Source organism: Micropterus salmoides, unplaced genomic scaffold (genome assembly GCF_014851395.1).
Source record: "Micropterus salmoides isolate LMB-PRFRI ecotype aquatic unplaced genomic scaffold, ASM1485139v1 Ms_hic_scaffold_14, whole genome shotgun sequence".
NCBI lineage: Eukaryota > Metazoa > Chordata > Actinopteri > Centrarchiformes > Centrarchidae > Micropterus > Micropterus salmoides.
This window is the reverse complement of record NW_024040485.1, coordinates 29,233,757-29,252,726: the sequence shown is the minus strand read 5'-3', so window position 1 is coordinate 29,252,726 and position 18,970 is coordinate 29,233,757. Positions and strand designations below refer to the sequence as shown.

Sequence of the window (18,970 nt, the reverse complement as noted above, 5' to 3'; positions counted from 1 at the left end):
AACACAAGAAAAGCAATCTAGTGTATGCGGTCCAATGCAGTGAGGAATGCACAGACCTGTATATTGGGGAGACTAAACAACCACTACACAAACGCATGGCTCAACACAGAAGGGCCAACTCCTCAGGTCAAGACTCTGCAGTCTACTTACATCTGAAGGACAGAGGACACTCGTTTGAGGACCACCAGGTTCACATTTTAGACAGAGAAGATGGATGGTTTGAAAGAGGTGTCAAGGAAGCCATCTACACCAGGGTTGAGAAGCCGTCATTGAACAGGGGAGGGGGTCTACGCCACCACTTATCCCCCACTTACAATGCTGTCCTTTCATCACTTCCCAGGAAACTCAACAAACGTAACCTATTGTCCTCAGGTGAAGATACCAACGATGGTCGTTCAGTCTTGGCCACAGGTAGTCTCAACGACTGTAACGACTGTCGTCACAACACCAAGGAACACTAACGAACCAGCGGTATCGATGACCCGGGCCAACGACCCCACTGAGGTTAAATAGCTGAGTTTCCCTGCCAGTCAGTCAGAACTGAAGAAGTCCTTTGGATAAGGGACGAAACGTCTTCCAGTATCTTCAACCAAGTCCAGTTGCCCTTCATTTTAACCCTCGTTGGATAACTATGACCTGGATGACTGAGAATCTTCATAGACATCTTACTACAATTATGTTACCATATTGTAAAAACATTTATAATATGCATCTGCTTGTATAAAAATACAGTACAATATCATGATATTGCACAGACCTTTACCATATTTAGTTTTTCATATAGTTACATGTTCAAGTGCAGAAGGGTAAAAGAGGATTAAGTATTTCTCTCAACTAGGCAAGGCGATATGGCCTTTCATGTGGGAAACGCGTATTTTAACGTGTGATTGCTTAAAGTAGTATGGCTTCACGTTTGCACACAGTGTCTGATATTTCCTCTCTTTGGAACTGAGAGTAACTGTAATGATAACACCACAGTGCGGTGCTCTGTCTCTGGAGTTGCCGTTAAGTTAAAGGGTTAAGATCCTAAGAATAATTCATGTTCGTGGCATCATGTTCGGGAGATGCCAGCTGATGACAATAGGTTGTCTGAGATTAAATTTTTGTTCTGTTTTTCTTTGTTTCTATGTGTTTGCTTTAATGATAATGATGCACTTGTCTTTGTCAGCCATGGGGTTGCAGCATTGGAATACATTAAATGCCCACCAAGATTAGTGCAGTGCACAGATGAGGGTGGAAGAGTGGTGTTAATACTGTCGGAGATTCAGGGACATACTTGTATACTGTACATAATGGGGGGGGGTTATCTGTTCTCCACCCTAGAGAACTTTGGATTTGGCAACAAGTTTATCAACTGGATCAAACTTCTTTACATCCAATCTGTCTCCTCGAATGGTTTTATTTCCCCTTCATTCGTTCTCAGTAGGGGCACTAGACTAGTTCATTCTTTGCCCTCTCTGCTCCGTACGGTTGACTGTTTCTCTAAAATTTCTGGATATCCAGTCTTGTCATTTTACCTGGCCTAAAAAAAGGCATGACCTATCTGGGGATTACATTCCCTCTGAATTTTTCCGATATGATTAAGTGTAATTTCGAGCCCCTATTGGAAAATTTCAAGACTGATACTGAACGCTGGGCTCCTCTTTTTCTGTCTTTATGGGGCAAAGCCAATGTAATAAAAATGACATGTGCCCCTAAGTTTAATTATATGTTGCAAGCTCTCCCAGTTAAAATCCCTCAGGCATACTTTAAACAATTGCCTGTAGCACTTTTCTGTGGAATAACAAACGTCCCTAACTAAAATTGCGGACATTACAGAGGCCTATGGATCACGGTGGGCTGGGAGTCCCAAACCTCAGACTTTACCATCTTGCATTTAGTCTCAAACACATAGCACATTGGTTCCTTGTGTTTTGCCCTATTTAGCATGATTTCCGAAGTGTTTTGTAGTCCTCTTCAAAATCGCAAAGCATCTATATTATATTTATATAATTTATATTATATCATATTATTTTCCATAATAATACACAAGCAAACTTTGTCCGATAATGTCCATTTTATGAAATATCATGTGGTGCGACCATCAACAAATGACCACTTTGGGACTTTTATGTTGAAATCCATTGACAGGAAGTTGAATAATGTACCACAAATGCATGGCTCAACACAGAAGGGCCAACTCCTCAGGTCAAGACTCTGCAGTCTACTTACAGCTGAAGGACAGAGGACACTCGTTTGAGGACCACCAGGTGCACATTTTAGACAGAGAAGATGGATGGTTTGAAAGAGGTGTCAAGGAAGCCATCTACACCAGGGTCGAGAAGCCGTCATTGAACAGAGGAGGGGGTCTACGCCACCACTTATCCCCCACTTACAATGCTGTCCTTTCATCACTTCCCAGGAAACTCAACAAACGTAACCTATTGGCCTCAGGTGAAGATACCAACGATGGTCGTTCAGTCTTGGCCACAGGTAGTCTTAACGACTGTAACGACTGTCGTTACAGCAACCAGGAACACTATCGAACCAGCAGTATCGATGACCCTGGCCAACGACCCCACTGATGTTAAATAGATGAGTTTCCCTGCCAGTCAGCCAGAACTGAGGAAGTCCTTTGGATGAGGGACGAAACGTCTTCCAGTATCTTCAACCAAGTCCAGTTGCCCTTGACTTTAACCTTCGTTGGATAACTATGAGATGGATGACTGAGAATCTTCATAGACAATAATGTACCAATTTGTACAATATCATGAGAAAAAGGCCCCAAAAAATATTTAGAACATGTAAAATCACTTGGTAACTATCCAATATTAGTAATATTTGATTAATTATAACTGTTTTACCAGATGCCACTCCCAAGTAAAGAAAAACTGCTTGCCATGAACAGCATGTTAATTTTGACCCTACAGCAAGAACCGAGTTGCTAAAAGAAGCAAAAAATATTGCGTCTTAAAGAAAATTTAAAATGAAAACTATATGAAGCAACATGTTGAAATGTTTGTGTTCATGCATCTAGCACGGAAGCTAGATGCTGAGAAGCTTGAGTAAAGATAAATCAACGTTGTAATCCGTCCGTTAAGCCGTCATTGAACAGAGGAGGGGGTCTACGCCACCACTTATCCCCCACTTACAATGCTGTTCTTTCATCACTTCCCAGGAAACTCAACAAACGTAACCTATTGACCTCAGGTGAAGATACCAACGATGGTCGTTCAGTCTTGGCCACCAGTAGTCCCAACGACTGTAACGACTGTCGTTACAGCAACCAGGAACACTATCGAACCAGCAGTATCGATGACCCTGGCCAACGACCCCACTGGAAGTAGGGGCTGTAGGAGTACTGTTGTGGTATATTGCCTTGCATCATCTTGTCACAAGATCTCTGATAGCCGAAATAACTCTGCCCCATGAGGACTGCTCACTCCTTAAGAAAGCGAACAAGAAGATTGCTGACCTTATGGAAGACATCCGACGACTTTCAGAGGAACTCAAAGAGAAAGATTCCCTGCTGACTGGCTTTATGGATGTGGCTTCAGTACAAGCCAAACAGATTGTCTCTCTTAGCGCAACCGCTAACATCCAGGACACCGTGTTTTGGGACCCCTCTAGTCTTCCCAGGCTTTCATCCTGCTCGACTCCGAAGCATCAGTCAACCTGGGCTGAAGTAGTGGTCCGTGGCTTTAAGAGAGGCTCGGATGGGGCTGCCTCTCCTCCGCACATCGGCCTCTCCAACCGCTATGCAGCCTTGTCTAACGACACTCCGGTCCATCCAGCAGATGCACCTGCGGCTTCGAGTCTCCCTGATACGGATCTCTTTCGGCGCACAGTGCCTGCAGACACCAGACCTACCACTCACTGCTTCCCCGGTGCCACCACGGCTGACATTTTAAAAAAACTCCGGGACCTGATGCCGTTGCTCCCGTCCTCCATCACAAGAGTGATAGTCCATGTCGGAACAAATGACACAGCTCTTCGGCAATCTGAGCTGACAAAATCAGATTTTAACCGTCTTTTTAACTTTTTAAAGCAGTGTGGAAAGTCCGTTTTTATCTCTGGTCCCATTCCCACAGTCGGTCGCGGTGCTGGCCGCTTCAGTAGACTCCTTGGCCTCCACGACTGGCTCCAGTCCGCCTGCAGGGCTCACCGTGTGTGTTATGTGGATAATTTTAATATTTTCTGGCAAAGAATGTCTCTTTTTAAGACAGATGGACTTTACCCAAACAAACGGGGCTCAGAAATGTTAGCTGCTCACATACAGCATGTGGTGCGGTCCACACATGATTTACCTGAATGACTAATCATTCATGCAGCACACCTGGACACACCACCGCTCACTGAACAAATCTCTGCCTTACTGCCACAAACAACTGTCTCCACCTGCTGGCATGTAAAGCTGTCTGCTCCCAGCGCTGTTCCCCAGACTTCTATTCCTGTCATCATCACGCATAGACCAGTAAACCGAAATGTGCACATCCCACACAGAAATAATAGTAATCTCTTAAGGATTAGGACAACTGCACCAACTCCAGCACCCAGAACAAACTCATTTAAAATGGCTCTCTTCAATGTGAGATCACTGTCAAGTAAGACTTTTATCTTAAATGATTTTATCTTGTCTGCAAATCTAGATTTTATGTTTTTAACTGAATCCTGGTTGCAGATGAATGACTATAGCCAGCTAGCTGAACTGTGTCCGCCTCAATATGATTGTTTTAGTCAACCGAGGGTCAGTGGTCGTGGTGGTGGGCTAGTGAGCGTGTATAGGAAAAATGTTAAATGTTATCAAGTACGCTGTGATGAATTTAACTCCTTTGAAGTTCTCATTCTTAAAGTTGGAGGGCTGCAACCTATCATATTTGTTATAATTTATCGCCCCCCAAAACCGCCTGGAGGATTTTTATCAGAACTTCCTGAATTTTTCTCTACTCTGGTTTTAAATTATGACAGAATTGTTCTTTGTGGCGATTTTAATATTCATGTTGATGACCCCAACAATGTTAATGCAACTAACTTTTTAAATATGGCCACTTCTTTTAACTTCAAACAATATGTCAAAGGGCAAACACATAACCGTGGTCATACACTGGACTTGGTTTTTACCCTGGGTGTCAGCATCTCCTCTGGAATTGGTGGACATGACCATATCTGATCACAGATGTATTGTTTTTAGCTGCGATTCACCTGTTACTCATGCCGCCTCACCAAGCTCCGTGTGTTCTCGCATCTTTAATGAACAAAGTGTTTCAAAGTTTTGCGCATTCTTTCAGAGCCAAAGCCAACACCTGTCTGATTCCAACACCAACAATCTGGTCGATCACTTCAATCATATCTGCTTGTCGTCAATAAATATTACTGCTCCTCTAAAGGTTAGGCCTACGTCTAAAGCTAGTAAGCAACCCTGGATAAATGACAGCATTCGCAGCCTAAAAAGAGAATGCAGGAAAGCAGAGCGCAGATGGAAAAAATCCAGTCTCCATGTCCATTACCTCAGTCTGAAGGATTTATTAATTAACTACAATAACATGGTTAAGGATACGAGAACACACTATTTTTCTGAACTCATTACTACACATAAACACAATCCCAGGTTTCTGTTTAAGACTGTGGATCAGCTGGTAAACCCAACCCCTCCTTGTGCCTCAGCTGGAAGTAATGATGACTGTGAATTGTTTTTATCTTATTTTACCAATAAGGTGGTGTCAATCAGAGCCTCTATTACCCCACCCCCGCGGCCTCTTACTCAGAGGTTCCTCACCAGCAACAAGAGAGTTTTAACCAGTTTTATCCCATCGACTTGTCTGAGCTTTTAAAAACAGTATCACAAATGAGAGTGTCCTCCAGCCCACTTGATGTAATACCTACAAAATTTTTACTGAAAGTAATAGATTCTGTTGGGCCCCATTTAATCTCTGTTTTCAACAGCTCCCTATCTACTGGTTGTGTCCCTGATTATTTTAAAACGGCTTGCGTGAACCCACTTTTAAAGAAACCTGGTTTAGATCCCTCCCTCCCACATAATTTTAGACCAATTTCAAAACTGCCTTTTATTGCAAAGATTTTAGAAAGAATTGTGTCCAAACAGCTGCTCACTGTACTGGAAAATAACAAAATATTTGAATAGTTTCAGTCTGGTTTTAGGAAGTACCACAGCACTGAGACTGCCCTGCTTAAAGTCACCAATGACCTTTTAATGTCTGCTGATGAAGGCATGTGCTCAGTCCTGGTACTCCTGGACCTTAGCGCTGCTTTTGACACCATTGATCACAACATCATGTTAGACAGACTGAGGCACTGGGTGGGGATCTCTGGCACTGCCCTAGAATGGTTTTCATCCTACCTGTCAAATAGGAAGTTTTGTGTGTCTGTAAACAACTATGTCTCCGCATTCTGTCCTGTTAAATATGGTGTGCCTCAGGGGTCGGTCTTAGGACCCATTTTGTTTTCCTTGTATCTGCTTCCCCTTGGACATATTATCCATAAACATTGCATTTCTTTTCATATTTATGCTGATGACACACAAATCTACTTGCCCGTCAGATCCACAGACCCTGGAATGCTGAGTTCACTTAACAACTGCCTTTGTGAAGTTAAAAAATGGATGTCAAATAATTTCCTCCAGCTGAACTCAGACAAAACAGAAATCCCGGTCATCGGGTCTCAGCAGATGGCAAATCAAATACTGCCATCTGCTGGTTCCCTAGTAAATCACATTAAGCCTGTGGCAAAGAACCTTGGTGTTTGGTTTGATAGTAATTTAAATTTCGAGCAGCACACCACAAAGCTTGTTCAATCATGTTTTTATCAACTTAGAAATATAGCAAAAATTCGATCTATGTTAACTTTTAAGGACACCGAGACCATTTTACACGCCTTCATCTCATCATGCCTGGATTATTGCAACAGCCTTTTCACCTGTTTAACCCAAAAATCTATTGATCGACTCCAGACTGTCCAGAACTCAGCTGCCAGGCTTTTAACCAGAACAAAGAAATATGACCACATTACTCCTATTTTAGCTTCATTACACTGGCTCCCAGTATGTTTTAGATTGACTTTAAAATTCTATTGATCACTTTTAAAGATCTTCATGGCCTCTCGCCTTGTTATATTTCTGACCTTTTAGTCCCATACGCACCAGCACGTACCTTGAGATCCTCGGGCAGAGGTCTGTTGTCTCCAGAGTCTCGACTGAAAACTAAAGGGGACAGAGCGTTTGCTGTCAGGGCCCCGAGGCTCTGGAACAGCCTGCCCGAGGAAATCAGGTCGGCTGAGTCAGTCCCTTCTTAAAACATACTTTTATAGGAGAGCTTTTCCCGATCTTATTTGACTTTATTTTATCCCTTTTATTTTATTGTATTTTACTAATTTTATATTAATTTTTCATGCTCTTAACTTGTTTTTTGTATTATTCTTTACACTTGTTAAAGCACTTTGTAACTTGTTTTTGAAAAGTGCTCTACAAATAAGGATTATTATTATTATTATTATTACTGATGTTAAATAGCTGAGTTTCCCTGCCAGTCAGCCAGAACTGAGGAAGTCCTTTGCATGAGGGACGAAACGTCTTCCAGTATCTTCAACCAAGTCCAGTTGCCCTTGACTTTAACCTTCGTTGGATAACTATGAGATGGATGACTGAGAATCTTCATAGACAGTAATGTACCAATTTGTAAATTCACTTGGTAACTATCCAATATTAGTAATATTTGATTAATTATAACTGTTTTACCAGATGCCACTCCCAAGTAAAGAAAAACTGCTTGCCATGAACAGCGTGTTAATTTTGACCCTACAGCAAGAACCGAGTTGCTAAAAGAAGCAAAAAATATTGCGTCTTATAATGTACAGGCCTACTGGCCTGCATAAAGGTTTTAAAATTAAATGTTCTCTCATAAAACAAAGTGCATTTAGGTCAAGTGCATTTTAAATTTTTCTCTGTAGGACTACTACAAGAAAGTGCATTCAGAACAAGTGCAACAAAGACTGACATAGCCCATATGTTAACTGTAGAACTTTAACAACAACAAATGCACCAAGAATTGCAGATGTGCAAAGTGGATTATAAATATTTAAACACTAGACAAGCCCATTCTACTTCTTGAGGTAAGGTGGCAGGTTTTTCTTGATGAAGAGTAGCTTCGTTTAACAAAGCTAATTTTAGTGTGTCTAAAACGTTATCCGGCATTAACATTATCAAGTTCATGATCTTCCAGCAAAAAATCACATCTGCGTTAAGCTACCAGCTAATACGGAGCTATGCAACAGCAGCCGCCTGCCTTGAACAAATGTGTTGAAATGGAATTACAAGCCTGTAACTCAGGATGTCACATTCATATAACTAAAGGTTGAGGTGTTCCTCATGTACGCATTGGTGGTTCAGTGGTAGAATTCTCGCCTGCCACGCGGGAGGCCCGGGTTCGATTCCCGGCCAATGCAACAGGTCTTTTATTCCAATTAATGGCTGTTACGAAAGATATTGTCACTTAATTTCGCTTTTGACCAGTTGTATTTTATGGTTTTCTTAATAATTCAGTGTTACCACCCTTTACTGTCAAAACAACACAACGCTGCAGACGTACATACATTCATAAACAGTGCTGATCATGGGAAAAACCGCTCCTCGTTAGTATAGTGGTGAGTATCCCCGCCTGTCACGCGGGAGACCGGGGTTCGATTCCCCGACGGGGAGAGACTTCGTTTTTACCCCATCCAAATTTGTCATGCATAACTACAGTGGTCTGCTGAAATAATACCCGCGCATTTGAAGATTTATTTTGGAGATTTATGAAAGGAAAAAAACAATACAATAAAACAGAATGGAAATGGTGGAGGCATATTTAGATGTTAATATACAGGTTTAGCAAGGAGTTGCAAGAACCTAAACGACTGTACTCACAGAGACTAAAACACCAGATCTGTGCAAACGACACCACTTCAAACAGGTCACCAACTACAAACCCCAAACCCCCCAACAACTCTCCGTCAACAACTCTCGCCTGGCCAGATCAGCTGTTGCTTTGGGAAACAATGGGACATTCTGGACACCATCCCCCCGTGACTCCTCCTTTTAAGTCGTAAGGCCCAGTTCACCAGCTCACTTTACCCCTCCCCCTCTCTCTCAATCTCAGAGAGGAACGTCAGCAGACAAGAGGCAGAGCCACCGCAAAGCAGCTGGGCCAGACTCTGGCTACCCATCCACCGAGGATCACTGTGATTATCAGCTGTCTCCGGTGTTCACAAATATCTTTAACACCTAACAGGAGACATGCCATGTGCCGGTCTGCTTCAAATCCACCAAATAATCCACCACCATCATCCCAAAAAACAAGGAACACAGGACTAAATGATTACAGACCCGTCTCACTGACCTCTGTGGTAATGAAGTATTTTGAGCACCTTGTGTTGTCCCACCTCAAATTCATCACAGACCCACTCCTGGACCCCTGTCAGCTACCACCACAAATACAGTGTCATTCTGTGGGAAACACTGGTTCAATAATGGATGGATTACTGACTTTATGACCCTCCTTCCCTAGATTTCTAGTTCCCATTTATGTTTTGACATTCCACACCAGTCCATCTTCATCTTTATCTCAATCTTCACATGTCTTCTAGATATTCCTTCCTCCATCTACTCCAGAATGAAGAAACTCACAGTGCTCTCTATGCAAGCATTGGTGGTTCAGTGGTAGAATTCTCGCCTGCCACGCGGGAGGCCCGGGTTCGATTCCCGGCCAATGCAGCTGACTTTTTCATGTCTTGGCTGTTAACTGCAGGGGACGTGAATCCTTATTTAAAATAATCAATTAAGCAAAACAAAGTGAACAGACATAGTGGCCGATTCCTCATAAAAACCTAAGGAACAGTCCAACAAAGTGATCTAAAGTAGTCACTGACAAAATAACATATTAAACCAAAATGACTAAATAATAGACTGGCAGGTATTCAGGCGGAAACTCCAGTAATGAATATAGACAAATACAAACAATGGACTGGCGAGGACAGAACAAAACATAAATCAGTAGGCCGCGGTTCCCACCGGTCCTTAAAAAGTTTTAAAAGGAAGCAAAACTAGACACAGACAACTTCAGAAAAAAGATAGACACATGGACCAAACAGACAGACAACAGACCAAAACCGTAACACTGTTGGCTGTAAAAGTGTCTATTAAACTGCGGATCTGCTGCCCCAGGCCTTACGCCCCTCCCTCCATTTGTTTGACATAGCATCTCTGGAAGTTAGAAGCAATTAGCCACCAGGAGCCACAAGATACCACATCCAAGGTAAAGTATCACTAAATGATTATTGTTTGACAACAGTATTCATGTTTGTGCTAATTGACACACATTTTTAACTGTAATTTGCATGTATTAGCTAACATAATATTGCTCTTTACAACTCAATGTTGATAGTCAAGTGCTCAATAGCTAGCTAACATTAGCTAGCTAACATTAGCTAGCTAATCAGCGCAGTCTGGATTTGTATTGTGATTAGATAGCTAACATCAGTTAGTATCTTATCTATCAATCTATCTATCTTATATTAATAGTCTGATATAATGTTACCAACATGTCAGATTATTTGCCTTTTTGTAGCGTGGATAGCTGGCAGAGTTATTACAACATCGGATTCTCCCGCCTAGTGATGCCAATGCAAAGCTTTCTTTTTATCATGACAGTGTTGTTTACTAGTATGTAAATTACTGACCGAGATGTATTCATCCATGTCTAATTTCTCCCATCCTCTTTACCTTTTCAAGATTAATTTGAATGTGACCATGTTGAGCCTGCTGCTTTTTGTGGAAGTGAAGGTAAGTGTTGTTATAATAAATTAAAATTGACTTTTGGTGAGTACATTTCATTCAACAAATGCAGCTCACAGTTCTCAAAAACAACAAATGTTTTGTTACTGGTGTATGTCATAAAGTATCAGCCCATCTGATTTAATGTAGGTGTAATGTCTTTGATAACTAAATATTGAAGAGAACACAAATGAAATACTTAAGTACAGTAATAGTAAAGTAACTGGTAAAGTTGACAACATTGCATTCAGTGTACTAAAACTGGTCTTTATCCTTTTAAGCTTCACTCGAATTTGACCAGGTTGATTCTGCAGTTGTCCTAGTGAAAGTAGGTATTATAATAATGCAGGACACAAAGGATAAAGGTGAGCACAGCATTAGACTCCAACAAAAAACAGCTATTGAAGGCAATGTTTTGATCTGTACTCATAGATCCAAACATTGCCGTCAATACAAATGTATCTGGAGTTGGTGGGACAGTGTGCAGACAGTGTGCAGTAGTGATATTTTTGTCTTGCACCTGCATACTGTTGCCTGGATGTGCACACACTTGGTGCAATTATAAACAATTTGTATGTAATGTTGGAGGTTATACCATGGAGTCCTTCTTTGTTTTATTATCTTATTTTGTGTGAGTGTTATTCGTGGTGAGCCTGTAGCAAGATCATCAAGATGATCAATTTGAGAAAACTGAAGTTAGCATAGGATTTCTCTGTTATATTGAGACATTAAATGTTGAGAGAATCACTTAACATTTAGCTACAGCACTATCGGATAGACATCTATGGTAGTAAATAATTTCATTTTTGTTTGTTATTTGTGGGCAGCAAGACTACATGAGCTCAAATAACTGGGCTGAGCCGACTAGCATGCTACAGCCGATAGAAAACAACTGGTACGCTACCAAAACTCGCTCGCTTTCTGTTCCACGTGTGCGAGTAGTAGACATAAATAGGCAAGTGTTTGGGTTACAGGGCATACTACTGAACCTTGGAAGTTGCACACCAAACTCAAAAATCCTGTTCCAAATGTTACTGTTAAGACTCGTATATACTCGGGAGCGGACACGGACAGCTGCGGACCCCGCGGACATGGACCACTTCTACTACTTTCTGCAGTCGGCTTGGCGGAAATGTTTCACACATGCACAGTAGATTGGTTGCTGCCCTGGTAGCGCCAGTTGCTGTCCGCACAGACCGTACCCGTACCCCCTCTGATGATGATTTTTTTCGTCACACGGACCATAGCATACTCGCGGACGCGGAAAGTAATAGGGCTGTCACGGTGAAGTAATTTCGCTTGAGGTGATTTGTTGTGGCTCAACAGTGAGGTATGCAACATTATTGCCATTTTTGTTTTGTTTTTACAGATTATTTTTGATAAATGAAGGAATTTGGTGGCATATAGCTTAATATGTGTGCCTGTGGATCTTGGCCAATCTTATTTAAATTTGGGGTTATCGCAACAGCACTAGTACATCATGCATAAAAATTTGAGGAAGGTGACTGAAAAAATGGCTGGTAAAATCCCGAAAAATAAACCTGGCAACTAAATAATTATTTCACAGTTTAACAGATACACCTCAAAAGTTACACTTACACTGGAAGTATTAGACTATCGGTCTATTTGGACGTTTTATTACGGCTGTCAATATGTATCATTGCAAATTTGAAAGAATGTTGTCTTACTTTGTCTACTGTGCTGTTACTAATCCATAACACTGAGCCTGGTATTAAACCTAATCATATTAGACAACATAATATTACAGTGACGGTGATTATGAAGATGACAGTGAAGAAGATACAGCTTATTCCCTCATCTCTCTCCCCACCCTTTTCTAAACTTGTGTTCCCCTCTCTCCTGTCAGTTCTCCATATGTGGAAACACTACTCAGCGAATGCCTAGATTGACATAAGATAACAAATAAGCTGCAAGAAACTGACACCCAGTTCTCACTAAAGACACAAAGGTAAGAATTTACGGCTGTTGTAGTTAGGTACCATGCAGATATTTGTTCTCTTACATCTAGTACTCTACTCATCTGTGTCTTTGTTGCTGTTGACAAAAAGGTGAATTTATTGAGTTTATTTTGTCTATGTCAATGAGATTTTCTTGTTGCAGTACTAAATTATTCGCAGGTAACCGAGAATGTGTTATTTTTTCCTAAGTGCCACACGGTGATATATATGCTTAAATCTATTTACATATGCTTAAATAGTCATTGTGTTTGTAAAATCATTTGCTCATATGCTTACATTATAAAGTGTATTCAGATACTTTTCAAGTCATGTTATGCCATGTGTAAAACCATTGCATATGAAGGTCAAAATCCACTTTCTGAACTGCATTTGAGTTAATTAAAATCAACCATGCAAGAAATGTATTGGTTCGATAACATGAACAAATTTGCTGCCTCATACAAATGGGCGTTTTGTGACTGTCGTAGTGTTGATTAGGACCCTGTTGTCATTAACAGCTCAGCTCTAACAGCCTAATAGCTTTCAGTGTGGCCTTTACTAGTATATTGAGGGGACTAGTGGTTTCCTCATGAGTGTGGTCCTTGTTACTGAGAGCGCCAGTGCTCACTCAGCTACTAACATCGACATCATAATTGCTGATGTTTTTTTCTCTAATTTAATGGAAGCATTCATACTACATTTTGATTACTTTGACAAAAGAAAAAGAGAGGTCATGTGTGCTAAGAATAACAAATGATGATTTGACATTGCAGAATTCCATTCAAGAATTAGAATCTATTTAATCAGTGATAATGCTTATTGCATAACAGTCTCTCCTTTTCTCTCTAAAAATTTAGTCTGTCTGTAATCTTATATTTTCAGGATCACATCAATAGAATAAAACTTGTTTGGGTTATAAAATGGAAAACAGAATGACAGGCTGAGCTAGCAAAATATGTCATGTCACACACGCACATAATAAGATGTCCTAGGCCCGTGTCTATGTCAGACTCCTGGTAATCTCAGCATAATCTGATAAGTAAACTTGAGCCTGGATCACAGTAAGTGGTTGTGACAAAGTGTGCCCAACTGCATGGACCCATGCACATGTACACACACAAAATTATGCCGATACTTTGGTTTGGAAGTGTCCAAGTGCTGAATACTAATAATTAAATTGTTTTGGTTTTTTTTGCAATATGCAAAGAATGCCATGTCATGAAATCATGAAATAAGGATAGCTCCAAATCAAACTCACAATGAAGTTAACTTGGAAAGCATTGTCAACATCCAACACATCAGTGGTAAACAACAGGATTTATACCCAGTCCAGCCCAAACTTTACTTTGCACACCTGTACAAATGATACATGTATCATGCAATTGAGATAGAAAAATGTATACAATCAACTACAGCCCTGTAGGCAGGGATGGAAATTAACACCCGCCAAATGCAGGTGGATTTTCCGTTTTGCTGCCAAATGTTGGAAGGCAACCAAACACATTGGCGGATAAATATATTCGGCATGATATCGCCATATAATTTCTATTTGACGGTAATTGGCTGCAGATCGGCGTTGTTGTTGGTTGTGTGTCGCACTTAAATTGGTCCTGGATGTACCAAGGAATCTAAAATCGTGTAACACACGGATTAGGTGGGTTCATTGGTTGTTGTTTATGTTCTTTTCATGTTACTTTTGTTTGATTGGCATAGATTTGTAAGGGGTGGGCGTTAGGGGACAGGAGTCGGGAGGAAAAGAGGGGAGAGTGTAGGCGCTTTCATAGGGAGATCAGCGCGGAAAGAAAATCTGCATATATGTCGCATTCGCTTATTCATACCGAAACAAAAGTTTGTAGCTTTATCCCATGGGAAAAGCCTTTATCCCGCAACCATGTGCGCTTTCACATAGCGGTCAGGCTTTACCGAAACCAGCGGCGTGCCGCGGCATGTCGGCTGTGGCTTTTCACAAACAGCTTATTCCGTTCCTCTGTCTCATTCTGTCACCAACTTTCCCTGCTCAGAGGCGAATAAAATCTGCTCCATACCTTACATAAAGTGCAGCAAGCCGGCAGAAGTGTGAGTGAAAACTGAGCTGGATAGTTAGAGGTCCAGTCTAGTGTCTGATCCACTGTCAGATCTTCTTCTGGCCTCCTCAGAGATCAAGGAGTACGATCCATAGGCTGTATAAAAAAATGTCGATCCCACAAAAGCTGTGATGTTGTGGCACCAGGACTCTGTCACAACCAGGAGGCCAGAAAAGGGTGAAAGTGAGCAGTCTGAAGAGGAGGTTTAAGTTGAATGATAAAGCATGACAAGAGTGAGCAGCGTTGAGATTTAAGTTGAATGATTAATAAGCAATCTTGTAAGTTTATAAAACAATTTACTGTTACGTTTCAAGTACATTTAATAGCAATAATATGCTTCAAATTTCACTCTGGCCTCTTATTTAAGTTTGGATTTGACATAATACCTTATTATCTCAATTAAAAGGACAAAAACAAATGTATGTGTAACACAAAAGGCAATTTATTAATTTGTCTGGTAAAAAATATGCATGGTCGGTGGATTATTTCATCTACCAGCCAACATGGCAGGTAAGCTAAAAAATCCCTTCCCTGCCTGTAGGATAGTTGCGAAGGAGAATGAGATCAAGTAAAAAGTTATTAAGTCCCACATACTCTGAGCACACAATTTACTAAAGAACCATAACCATCATTAGGCATTAAAAGATAATTCCAGTTCATTTCACCTTGGCATATTTCCCATAAACGTGGCTATTGGGGCTCTATTGGTTGTGGCACTCGCCACTTCCGAACATAGATCCTTACGCAGTTAGCCATAATGGCTGTTCCAGGCAGCTTATTTCTGTCACAGACTTACAAGAGTTTTAAATTATTGTAAAAACCATGTTTATTTGGAAAGCTATGGGAGGTTTTCATAGCTTGTTCCAATATAGGTTGTATTGTGCAAGTCCTCGTTTCCACAAATCTCTGTAACGGAGATGGAAGTGCGAAGTTATGCACATATCATGGATCCACAATAGCAAAATTTATGGCAAATATGCCAGGTTGAAACAAACCAGAATTTTCCTTTAAGAATTGTAATTTAGATGGACTTGTAATATGGCTTTCAATGGCCACCTCACCTGCTCTCTATGTGGGCATGTTCAGGTTATATGGTTTGAATGTTCTCTGTATTACAGGCTGCTACGAGGATGTCTGGCTCTACCCAAGAAGAAGAGGAGTTGCCTGCCAATCACACAGGTTAGAGGCATAAGTCAGAAAGATGCAGTCGACATGAATTGCTAAAATGGCAGCCTGGCCTCATTAGTATAGTGTAGCTTTTGTAAATCATCACAACAGACATACAATTCTGACTCAAAATGTATATTTAAATTTGTCTTCATGAGGTAATGTTTTCATGGGCATTTCTTTGTGTCTGCAGGTCCAAAAGGCGTAATTAATGACTGGCGAAGGTTTAAGTTGGACAGTGTAGATCAGACTGCCCCCCAAAGAAAAAGAGAGCTGCTCAGACAAATGTCCAGTCCACGAGAGGATGACAAGGAGAGACTCAACAGAAAGGTGAATGGAAACGACTCACAGAACTTCAAACCAATTGACAGGTTTTATAGTTAATGACAGGAAGACAATAGACATGGTGCACAGATATGTGCCTAAAAATCTAAAATATATGGTACACAACAGCAGTCTATTGTGACTTGGATTGTAAGTCATTTGTGCATCTGACAACAGAATACATTTAAATGGAACAAAAAAGCGAAGCAGTAATGTACAGTATATTTTCCTTACCTGTAGATGAGTGTGCAGGAGTACGAACTCATCCAAGACGAGGATGAACGTTGCCTGAAACGCTACAGAAAACAGTGCATGCAGGAAATGCACGAGCGCCTGAGCTTTGGTCCGACGTTTGAAGTTGTCTACGAGCTTGAAAGTGGAGAAGCCTTCCTGGAAGTGATAGAGAAGGAACATCGGTTGACCCCAGTGGTAGTCCACATCTACCAGCACGGTGTCAAAGGTTAGGTTTTTTTTATCATGCGTTTTTAAGTCTTGGCTCAGTGACTCATGGTACGACTACGGTATAGTCTCATTGATGAACATACATGCTACAATATGTACTCCAAAAATGTGTATTCCTGTGGGATAGTTCACTACACTGCTCTTTGCAAATAGTTATGCACGCATTATTTGTCTTTGTCAGGCTGTGAACAGCTGAACTCATGTCTGGACTGTCTGGCTTCGGAGTACCCCAGTGTTAAATTTTGTCGCATTGATGCTGTGGCAACAGGTGCTGCTGAGCGCTTCTCCTCTGAGGTTAGTAAACTGTTAAAAACAAAAACAGCAAAGAAATTTATATTATTGTATAATACTAGAGTAGACTTGGGCTGTAATATTAGCAGTGTAATTTCTAGTAGTGCTAGCCACACTGCTATGAAGAACTGAGGTTATGAGAGGTTAATTGACTAAGATGTGACACATGTTGCAGTCACTCGTATCTACCTGTCTTCAATGACTTTTGAAAGTAAAACTTAGGAAGAAATATATATACATTTTTTTTAATTTACCAGTTTAATCTCTGTTGTGTGAGTTGTTTTTGCCTTATTTTTTTTTTTATCTACAATGGCTGTAATACACCTTTGTATTTTTGACCAAAACATGAGGAAACAACATCACATAGTGATTCTCTTCTATGTATTTACTGTAGCTTGACTGTGGAACTATCCTACAGTAACCCCTGGTTTCTTCCTGTTGGAAACACTCTATATGTAGTCTTCAAATGTATAGTAAGACCCCTTTCCCTATGAAAATCAAGCGGTAAATCTGCCACTGTTATCATTGCATCATGCTGGAATGGAAAGCTTGACAGAAGTAGTAAAAATAACCACTTGGATAAACTAAATGGATTTTATTTGTAATAAAATGCAGCTGATTTTCAGTATACTTAGAGGCTGTATTAAACAAATTACAACCTCTCAGGCCCCATGCACACTGCAGCGTTTTCATTTTAAAACCGAGACTTTTGCTACGTTTGCACCTCCCGTCCAGACTAAAATGGTGAAAACGAAGACCTAAAACACGTAGAAGTTTGAAAACGCTGCCAACCCCGTTTTTCGTATTAAAACTCCGGAGAGTGTTTTACTGCAGATGGCCAAAAACGGAGGACTTTAGAAACGATGACGCAGACGCTCACGTTTGGCTCTCTGATTGGGTCTCATGAGTCATGCAAAGTAGAAACACAATGCTACTGACAGTTTTTGATTTGGTGTTTTTATTAAAATATTTTGTACGTGCACATAACACTCGTACTGTGCATGTCACTTTACGGTGAGTCTGTTTTCCGCCGCCACAGCTGCTTTTACCTCCCGTGTTACATTCAGTAACAGTTCCAGCTCATTGTTGGTCCATGCATAAGAAATATCTGGTGTGATTCTTCGTCTGTATTTCTTTATTCTTTCACCAAATCTTCTGTAACTACGGAAGGACAATCTGCTTCATGTTTACACCGGCATTGACTTAAACTTCTTGTTATTGAAAAGAGTTAAAGATTGTTACCAGATGCTGAGCACTGACTATATTAAAACCACTGTCACTGTTAAAAGATCAGCATCACAGACAGCCTACAAATACAGTTTGATTCCTGTTTATATCCTTCCAGGTTCTTCCTGCCTTGCTGGTTTACAAAGCTGGTGAGTTACTGGGTAATTTCCTGGCTGTTACCAAACACTTCAATGAAGACTTCTTTGCAACGGATGTGGAGGCGTTTCTCAATGGATACGGCCTGTTACCTGAGAAGGAGTTCACAGCCTGTGCTGAGGATGAGGATGAGGGAGGCGACGTGGAATAGAAAGAGAAGGAAAGACAAAAGAGAAGAGGATGATAGTTGAGAGAAGGGGACAAAAGGAGGAATTGTAGTAGAGGGAAGTGGAATAAAGTAGAGAAAGAGGAAAGAGGAAGAGGGGACAATGGAAGGGAGTGCAGAAGAAAGGAAGTGTGGACAAAAAGAAAGGAGGGGAGAACGACAAGTGGGACAGTGTCTCACTCATGACACACACAAACAAATGAGTTAAACACACATAATAGTAAAAAACCCACCAGATTGTATTTAGAAACAGTTAGACCACATGGTGTGGGAAAGTATGTGCAGAAATACTGCTTTCCAATAAAAAATACTCTAGCAAAGTTGTCTGTGTCTG

The 18,970-nt window shown here is 40.9% G+C and overlaps 1 protein-coding gene and 3 non-coding genes across 5 annotated transcripts in view; all 4 read left to right on the top strand.

The window, feature by feature from the left end:
• pdca (phosducin a) overlaps positions 1-18,956 on the top strand; it is a 23,642-nt gene extending 4,686 nt beyond the window's left edge. The window contains exons 1-6 of one of the 2 annotated variants that reach the window (XM_038718902.1): positions 12,673-12,770; positions 15,962-16,022; positions 16,204-16,340; positions 16,575-16,794; positions 16,978-17,090; positions 18,433-18,956. In XM_038718902.1, the coding sequence (XP_038574830.1) occupies positions 15,974-16,022; positions 16,204-16,340; positions 16,575-16,794; positions 16,978-17,090; positions 18,433-18,621 (708 nt within the window). In that variant the 5' untranslated portion in view covers positions 12,673-12,770; positions 15,962-15,973 and the 3' untranslated portion in view covers positions 18,622-18,956. Of the gene's footprint in view, positions 1-12,672; positions 12,771-15,961; positions 16,023-16,203; positions 16,341-16,574; positions 16,795-16,977; positions 17,091-18,432 lie in introns of those variants that run through there. The other variant, XM_038718901.1, reaches the window with a different exon arrangement.
• Positions 8,366-8,436, top strand: trnag-gcc. Its single transcript has one exon. It is a non-coding gene; the product is annotated as a tRNA-Gly (tRNA).
• trnad-guc lies at positions 8,618-8,689 on the top strand. Its single transcript has one exon. It is a non-coding gene; the product is annotated as a tRNA-Asp (tRNA).
• trnag-gcc lies at positions 9,672-9,742 on the top strand. Its single transcript has one exon. It is a non-coding gene; the product is annotated as a tRNA-Gly (tRNA).
• Positions 18,957-18,970: the final 14 nt, after the last annotated feature.